The following is a 9786-nucleotide window of genomic DNA, read 5'->3' on the forward strand; positions in this document are numbered from 1 at the left end:
GACTGGACTTTTTCTCAGCACTCGATGCTTCCGGACTTTCTGCTGGACATCCGCTTCCCGGCTAGTCCAGACTTTCACCTGGTTCGCGACACCAAGACTTTCCACCTAGGGTTACCACCCCCTAGGACTTTTGCCTGAAGCCATCGACCTGCCAAGACTTTCCGCATAGGGTTACCACCCCCTATGACCTAGGGTTACCACCCCCTAGGGTTTTTCCCTTTGCCTAACCGTAGCTAGGACTTTCCTGAAATACTCATTCAACCATGTTAGATTACAACAACCCTTAACTTTGAATCCTTTGCCATTATCAAAACTCAGGTTCGATCGTCGGATGCTTCCCGCACCAACACAACTTCCACCATCAATGATCATAGAGCATGTTTTACCTTGAATAAGGCAGCGGGTATGAAAAATATTTTCTCTTTGGTCCTCCTCATGCTCCTTGGCTTGGCTTCCCAATAATCTCCTAACCACCAAGAGATCTCCATCTTGCGCATAGGCTGCCCATCATTTTCCTCATCGCTTGAGGAAGAGGAATGAGAAGTAATTTCTTCACTAGAGATACTCCCATTATCTCTCACCGCCATAGTCTTCTTATTCGGGCATTCGGATGCAATATGACCTTTTCCCAAACACCTAAAACACTTGATATCCCTACTCTTAGAAGTGGAAGAAGAGGTAGTAGGAATAGGCTTCTTAGTGCTTGCTGCCTCCTTAGAATTTGAAGAAGAACCCTCCTTCTTTGGCTTGTCCTTCCAACTTGAAGAGTAGTTTGGAGAAGATGATTTCTTCATAACGCCCTTTCTCTTTAATTGTTGCTCTATTTTCATTGCTTGATGCACTAAGTCGTCAAGCTCCACATAATGTTGTAACTCCACAATGTCTCCAATGTCTCGGTTTAGGCCATGGAGAAACCGAGCCATGGTAGCTTCCCTATCCTCCACAATATTGGCCCTAATCAAAGCCACCTCCATCTCCTTGTAGTAATCATCCACACTCCTACTCCCTTGGGTGAGTCTTTGCAATTTGTTGTGCAATTCCCTATGGTAGTGGGAAGGCACAAATCTCCTTCTCATCAAAGTCTTCATTTCGTCCCAAGTGTTGATAGGATGCTCTCCATACCTTCTTCTCTCCTTTTGCAATTGATCCCACCAAATTAAGGCATAATCGGTGAACTCAAGGGCAGCCACCTTTACTTTCTTTGCATCATTGTAATTGTGGCATGAGAAAATTTGTTCTATTTTCATCTCCCATGCAAGATATGTTTCAGGATCATTCCTCCCTTGGAAGGAAGGTATCTGGACTTTCACACCTCCTAGATCATCTTCTCGTCTATGGTCTCTACCTCCTCTTTCACGTCTTCTTCCCCCTTCATGCCTCCTTCTTTCTCTTGGTGAATCATAGAATGGTTCACTTTGACGAAATTCTTCATGATTAGAATTGCCCCCACGGTTCGAAACTTTTTCTCCTTCAAGTCGGTCCATCCTTTCGTGTATTTCTTCAAGTTGTCTTTGAAGTATTCTCTCAAATTGTTGAGTAAGTGCCTCCATTTGAAGCCTATTAAGATCTCGCCTAGGGGAATTAGGTGATTTTTCCCCACTCATGCTTGCAACAAAAGAAAAAATAGAAGATGACAAGGAATATTACAAAAGAAATATTAGACAGACCTCACCACTCTACTCACGTGGTTGCACTCAAATTTATCCACTCAGCTTCCTTTATAAGCTCTTAAGGAAAGAACCTTATCAATATCTTTCTCAAGACAACAAGTAGACAATCAAGTGAATAAGAAACCAACAAGAGAAATATGAGTAGAACAAGAGAAATATGAGTAGAACAAGAGAAATAAACGGATAAAACAAGAAATTCAGCAATGATCAAGAGCAATGGAAGGAATATATCTTTGAATTCAGATTTCACAAAAAAAGAATATTGAGTCCTTTCAATTCACAAATCCTCCTCCTTTTTTTTTCTTTTTTTTTCAATCAGAAATCAATGACTCTAATGATTCTTTTTTTTTTCTTTTTATTTTTTTTTTGAGTTGAGGACCCAAATAGCGAATAAAAATTTATGATAGATAGGGACGAAGAGATCAACAAAGATGGACAAGAACAAAGATGAAAACAAGACACAAACCTGAAAATCAAGGAGCCAAGGCTCTGATACCAAATGATAAAGGAAACCTTGTAAATGGATCGCCTTGAAATTCAGCTTGGGGAAGGGTATTGACGCCACACTCAAGCAAGATGAGAAGGTGAGTGATAAGTCATGGAGTTTTGATCGCCACAAGTTGCCTTGATAAGATCGAAATTAGTTCTTTGCCTAAGAACAAGAAGGAAGCTCTCACAAAAGAGGAACTCAAATTTTCATTCAAACTTACATCATTTGTCATACAAGAGTTCTCCTATTTAACATCCCTTAAGATCCCCTATGCACTAATTATGCAATAAATATCATGCTTGCATGCATGAGTTTTATTATCCACTAATGCAACCACTAATCCCTAATACTAGCTTAATGCAACCATGCATGCATGGTATTTGTTATACTAGCTTAGGAACTTTCAAAAATGCATTAAAAATCCACAAAGGACATCAAAAGTCACTTTAGAAAAACCCCTCCATGCATGCACACGAAAATGGTCCTCATGTTGGTCCAATTTCACTTTCAAATTGAAGGAATGTGATCCACTTAGTTGTTGCCTCCATTGTGCATTGATCCTCCTTTTCCTTGAGCCTCATTATTAAGCCTTCCAAAGCTTGCTTCATTCTCTTAGTCTTGGACCTTGTCATGGGTCCCTCAATTCCCTTCAATACCTCTTCTTGGCTCACATCATTCCAATAGGTAGATACCACAACCTTGGGATGGAGGTTGATAAGTCTTCGAACGCCACAAGGGAATGCCTTGATAAGTTCTAATTCAATTAAGAACCAACAAGTGAGAGCCTCACCGTACTTTAAATTGAAAAATATGTCAAAGATTCGTGTGTGGTCGTCACCTCCTTTATTTACAGCTATAAGGTGATCAAAAAATCCTAAAAGGCCAAAAGAAAACTCATTTAGTAAAGTCCTATGTAGACTACTTAGTCATTTTAAGCTTATGACTTTATTACAACCCAAATAAAAGTAGAAATTGAGTCTAAATTGAGCCTACATATCCCTACTACATAGACATGAGATTTAAGTGCTAATTAAGCTCATCTAAGACTTAAATTAGGTTGACTATGCCGAATGACTTACTCTTGGTCAAACCTTCTTCAATGGTAACTTTGGCCTTCACATCTTCAATTAGTACATTAAGTGCTTCCATCATCTTTCTAGCCTTAGCTCTTGTAATTGGGCCTCCATTGATGCATAATGAATCATCATTAATATCTAGAGTGGGTTGACCATGATCCATATCGTTAGCTTGTTGCTCTCTTTCTTTGACTCCATCAAATAACTACTCGGATCTAATACTTCATCGGAAACAAATAGTTATCTTTGGACACATGTTTGATTGTACCTTTTTCTTGTTGATGATATATAAGTTACCTTTCATAGATAAAAAGATGTGTTGATCAGAGATTCTATGATCATGGTCCAAAAGAGACAACTAGCCTATTTAATTCACAAACGCCAAACACATCCCTACCATAAAGAGGTGGGAAATTTGCAATGTGAAGGTTAAGTGTTGAACTTTTAATGATTTTGATCTTGTACAACTTGAGACACTAGAGAGTATTATAGGATACTCTTTTTATAGGAGATCACGTATTTAAGTGCAAACTTTGATTGCAAGTTCAAAGAATCAAAGCACTTAAGAAACCAAGATGATTCAAAAATTGACACAATAGATCAATCCAATAAACTCATGGGGAGGCTCATGTGCAAGATTTACACTAGCTAGTGATAACTCAAGATGAAAGTTCACTAATCAACCAAGTAAATCTAATATTTGTCAACTATAGAGGTTGCAAAGCCAAAAGTTCTCTATCGTGATGTGATAGTCCTCGATCGGAATTCACCAAGACAAATCATGTACTTACATTAATTCCATTCATTTGGCTATCAATAACCAATAAAACAACTGGACGAATGAATAATCAATTTGGAATGTAGATTGTCATAAAATTAGTTTCATGATTGAGTAAGAAATCAATGTTCAAAAAAAGCTTCTTAAGCGATGAAGAAAACCACCACCAACTCCTTTTGCCCAGATCAATATACTATAACTCAAGGACAAAAGACAAAAGCTTGTATGTGAGTTTAGTCCACAAATATAAATAAATGATGCTAACTCGAGTACGAGTAAATAGTGATTTATGCAAAACTAGTTTGAAAGTAAAATTTAAATTATGCCAGACAAATTTTCTAACATTGATTAAATTGAGTTGAGCATACTTTTCTAACAAACCTATTGCATTTTAAGTGATGCTTGTCATTCCATCCTGAGTATTGTACTAAGGTAGCCTCATCCTAGAGGCTTTTGCATAGAAACTAGCAACAAAAACTGATAAAGCACAATTTTAATTTTAAATTTAATTGATTCATGCTTTATTAGAACATTATTAAAAGAGTCGGAAACAAATGCTTCACATTTCTACTGCTATTTAATCAATCGGAGGGTAGGTGGAGTTTGGCAGCCGGTGGCCATGAACAAACGAGGTGAAAAGACGAAGAGCTCTCGCTGGTTGAGCGTATGGAACCATATGAGCTGCCCCTCTTACAGTTGCAAAAGTCAATAGCTTCCCATACTCTGTTACCCATCCGCCCACCTTGTCATCATAAAAAAAGACAAAAACAAAACTTAACAGGATAAACATTTCATGTTAAAACAAAATACAACTGTATTAGAACAATAAATATGGCAATGAAGAGACAATTCATAAGAAAATAATTAGTCACATGCATCATTCACATCATAAGATTGTATTGTGGATTACCTGTCCTTTGTAAAACCAAACACTATAAGGGACTGTTACTCCAAATTGAAGATCATGAGCCAATTCCCGTACAAGCGTTCGCGAACCCAACAGCGGCACAACGGAATCTTGATCACCACTTGGGTAACAAAAGAGTTAGAGGACGCATATTATACAAAAGAAGACAAGTTCGATCGGTCAAATATTCAGTAACTGAAAGTAAAAGCCTTTACCTGAAAACCCAAATTGGTATTTTATTCTTAACTATTCTAGCGAGTAGGGGCAAGATATTGATATCTCCATCTGCGTCGCTGTAGTTTAAGACACTGGAAAAGATATATTTGAAGTACAATAAGCAGTTAGTTACCTTATATGATAATGTAATTGTCAATTGATATGGAAAAAAAATACACTATTCTTATATGCAAGTAATTACCTTATATCTCACATGAACATAGAAAATGAAGGGGGTTAATTTAGGATTATGATAAGGACACCTACCCACTGCACATGCTCCAGCGATAAGGCAGTTTTGTCCCGTTAGCATGAAGAGCCTGTTGAACTTCTGGAAGGTTGAAATAGAAACGCCTTTCATAGGACATGCAAACATCAATGCCAACACTCATCTTAGTGACCTGAGATTTGACATTCATTAGTTATTCTAGAGGTTCTTGAAATTATATACAAAAGCAAAATAGATGAAAAGAGTTAATATACAGAAGTATATTACATATTTTCGTAATCTCAACTCTTGCTCCACAATTGATGGATAGCAAACATCTAGAATGACATCGTATGCATTTATGTAATCCCCAACCACTGTATTTGCCTCTTCAATAGCTTCATTACAAGATTTGCTCATATTGTGGGCGCCACTGAAGGTGTAATCTTCAAAATCACACTCGCTCATGATTCTAAGGCCTATCTCATCCGATATCATACCATGTGACCAAAAGTACTCGTACGTTGCTGGAATATCCCTATCAAGCTTGAGAAGTGGGTTTCCAATCTAAAGAGCAAAAGAAATATTAGAGACGGGTTCATTTTTGGATAGTAGCATACAAAATAAATAAATAAAAATACTGGCCGGGAAATTGCAACACTTCTTACGGCAATTCCTTTAATCTTAAACATGAAACCAGAAGAATGGTGATTATAATCAAGAAGAACATTAGCCAGCTGTGGGATATAGTGCCCTGTGACAGTTTGAATATAGAAGGTAAAATAATACTCTCGAGGCATGTGTTGTTTATATATATATTCTTTGCTGACCTGCGTAGCTTTCTCCCGTTAGAAATAAATCTCTTGATCTAAACTCAGGAAATTTTTCATACCATCTCAACAGAAAAGTAAGCATGTCATTCGCTTCCAGACCAAAAATGAAAAGAGGAACCCGTTAGAAGAGAAAACAATGCCATAATAAGTTTCAACCAAATATCCAGAAAAGAAAGGACATATATATATATATATATATATATATATATATATATATATATATATATATATATATATATATATATATATATATATATATATATAGTTGCCTAAACATACCTGTTGATTCATCCCCACTGTTATAATCTGAAGTTGAATTGGAGTACGACCATCCAACTCCAGCCGGGGATTCAACAAAAAGAAGATTAGACACTGGATGTTGTTGAGAAAGATAAGTCAATAAGTTGAGAAAGAAAAAAAAAATCAAATCAAATCAATCTACGAAATTCTAAAAAGAAATTAGCATTGGTTGGACGAAAGAAAAACCTTTGTTCCATGACTTTTTATTTATTCGAAGACCACGTCCATCTCCACGAGGGAAAAATGGACCCAGCTCGGTGAAGGCACCACCTCCAATTGAAGAACAGCCGGGACCTGCAGATCAAATGAATAACGATGCATAAGTATCTTAAAAGTATATAATATCATCTACTTAAAGTTTCCAGTGTTGCATACAGAATTTAGCAACTAGAGACGCTAATATATAAGCTAATCCCTAAAGATATCAGATTTTTGAAGTCTAAGTTGGTGAAATTTATTGACCCACAAAATTGCACTAAAGTTAATTATTACACGCATACAGTTAAATGCAACTGAAAGTTGTGTAATCCTGTTATCCCAGATAGTTTCTCTGATTGCACGGATAGATCTGTGTGCCGACTCATTGTCTGAACTCATAGTACTAATACTAATTGTGATAACAGTTAAATAACCCTTTGGAAATCAAAGATAAAGAACGGATCAACGTATTTAATATCCTAATGAATACAGGTCCACTTCTAGGCTTAAAACAACTAAAAGATAATACAACAACAGACTGAACACAGACTGACACTCCATTGGCTAAATCAAAGTGAAACACAGTTAAAGACCAACAGGAACAAACTGGAAATACAAAAAATTAGTGAAGTATGACTTATGATCTAAATGTTAATTGATTATTTGATGCAATTGCAATAATAAAATACAGTTGTTGACTTGGAATCAAACAGGCTGGAGGATTATTGAGCTCCAGTTTTTATGTGATTCAGGTGGCATTGAGGGGTTCTTCAAGACATAAAATGACAGGAAAAGCGTGTACCTATTGGTAGTCAAGATCCACTGGGTAATCATTTGCCCTAACTATGGCTACGCTAAACCTTGCAATTTCCCGAGGTTCCAGTATGATAGTGGAACTTCGTGGCGTGCACATGATTTGTCACTGGCCTAGCTGTCAGGAACTGAAATTTTGGTGCGCACATGATGTGCCCTTTGCCCTAGCTGTCAAGAACTCATTCACAGTCCACAGCCAATAGGCTGAGACGACTGCATTATTTGAAAAAACTATATTAGAGTAGGAGCATCTAAATAGCTTGTCATAGACAAGACCAAGTACAGTAATTCAGCGGCCAGATCAGCATCTCTTACCGTTTTGTATTCTCACAAAGTAGGATACATTATGAAAGCATTTTCAGAAACAGAAACATGGTTTCTTCAATTTTTGTGCAAAGACGGGTCCCGCCGCCCAGCGGCCCCCTAGACCTGGTCTCATAGAGATCCTAGGAGGAGGTAAATTAGCGGTGAATGTTGGCCCGGGTAGAGCGTGGTGTCTCCGGAATTTAACACAGCCGGTCCAGATTATTCATCCAGTGCGTGTCCGTGGACCTTCGACCCTACAACTCATTGTGCAAGGATGTCACGCCTTAACCAGTTGATCCAGCCCGCGGGGGTTGATTTCTTCCATTTTTAGAGAGAGAGAGAGAGAGAGAGAGACGAGAACAAACGCCAGGATGCCTATAGAGTTTTATTCCCCTTGAAATAAAAAACAGAGGACAAAGGATGGCTGTAAGGAAAGTTCCATATCTTACTGTCAAGAATGAAGTTTTCTAAGTTTCACGAACGGCATAATAAAATATCGACAGATGAGATGCTTGCAGAAGGGGACCATGTTAATAGAATACAACTGAACAGTGAGTAGTACCACATGCAATTATGCAAACAGCAGAGCACAACACGGTGCAGCCAAATAGGAATCAAGCTAACAAATACGATATTTTGATAGGATCAAAGCTGCATCTGAATGCAGTTGTAGATCCAAGAATAATAGAAACTGAAGATGATAACCTCTACTTCAATAATGAAGGATTAGACTGATAGAAGAGTCGAACAATAAAACGTCATCGGAAGGGGAAAACAACCTCAACGGAGAAGAAAATGGAGAAATTTTGATGAATAGAGAACTGAAACGGTCACACAGGAAGGTAGAAAGCACGAATAAAACAGTTATCATGGTAACAGAAAAACATTAGGGTTAAAGCAGAAACGGAGCAGTTTTTTGACATGGGAAATTATCTTATCCACCAAACACGAACCTCCATTCAGCCACAGGGTGAGAGGCTTCTCGTCAGCATCTCCATCAGCCTCAGCGAAGTAATAGAAGAGACTCCTCCCGGTCTTCACATCAATATCCACATACCCTGCGTACTGCGCGAAGCCCACCTTCGGCTGCCCGGGCAATCTCGCCACCAAATCTTCTTCGGGAAACCCTCCCACTTCCTTTCCCACCACCATCACCGCGACAATAATCAAGTACTGCCATCTGAAACACTCCATCCAGCAGTGTAATTCGCCCGAGGAGGGATCAGATTCCTGACTTTTCTCCTCTTCCTTTGATCCCCTGCCTGACAAGAAGACTGCAAACAATGCAAATCACAAAAACCTGTAAAATAAATCCAGGAAATTTAAGTCTGCATGCGCTTACCTTGAATTTATATACAGAACGGTGACAGGAAGGAGGGAATCGCGCTCTAGATGATCACGGTGACTTCCGCCTTTTTTGCTCAAATTTCGATGAATGATAACAAACTCGATCGGAACGCCGATGGAGTGAGAATCGGACTTGGCAAGCTAAGATATTGATAAATAACAAAGAAAGAGGCGACAAAAGAGCAGGAAGAAGTACTGGTTTCTTCGATGACTTGTGGGCTAATAATAGAGACCAGGAGAACTGAATCCAAAACCGATGATTCTCTTGTTATCTTGGAGGCAGCAACACTTTCTTCATAACTAATCAATATTTATCAAGTATTTTTTTCTTACTATTTTAAATCTAAAAAAATTGTCTATATATATATATATATATATATATAATTTTTTTTTTAAAAAAAAATATGTATCTCACATCAATTTGTTCATTTCCTTTTGCTGCTTGCTCCATTGTCAGTGATAACGACAAACTATTAAATTTCAGTTTTGCATATCTTCTATTGTCATTTTATAATTATGCGTTAAAAAAGAACTGTCTATTGTTAAATAAAAATCCACCAAAAGATTACACCTAAAATAATATGTGGCCTATGACTTAATTTTTTTCAAAGAAAAAACAGTCAATTATTAATATCCTAAGATAC

At 37.7% G+C, this 9786-nt stretch overlaps 1 protein-coding gene across 1 annotated transcript; it reads right to left on the reverse strand.

The window, feature by feature from the left end:
• Positions 1-4387: 4387 nt before the first annotated feature.
• Positions 4388-9432, reverse strand: LOC122026173 (serine carboxypeptidase-like 42). Its single transcript, XM_042584821.1, has 11 exons — positions 9138-9432; positions 8749-9069; positions 6665-6772; positions 6458-6550; positions 6176-6268; positions 6014-6099; positions 5634-5912; positions 5405-5538; positions 5137-5229; positions 4925-5042; positions 4388-4756 (listed from the first exon to the last, which is right to left on the reverse strand). Exons 2-11 carry the CDS (start codon positions 8987-8989, stop codon positions 4592-4594), a joined length of 1410 nt encoding a protein of 469 aa, XP_042440755.1. The 5' UTR covers positions 8990-9069; positions 9138-9432; the 3' UTR covers positions 4388-4591.
• Between the last annotated feature and the right edge of the window lie 354 nt (positions 9433-9786).

Source organism: Zingiber officinale, chromosome 1A (genome assembly GCF_018446385.1).
Source record: "Zingiber officinale cultivar Zhangliang chromosome 1A, Zo_v1.1, whole genome shotgun sequence".
In the NCBI taxonomy this organism is placed as follows: domain Eukaryota; kingdom Viridiplantae; phylum Streptophyta; class Magnoliopsida; order Zingiberales; family Zingiberaceae; genus Zingiber; species Zingiber officinale.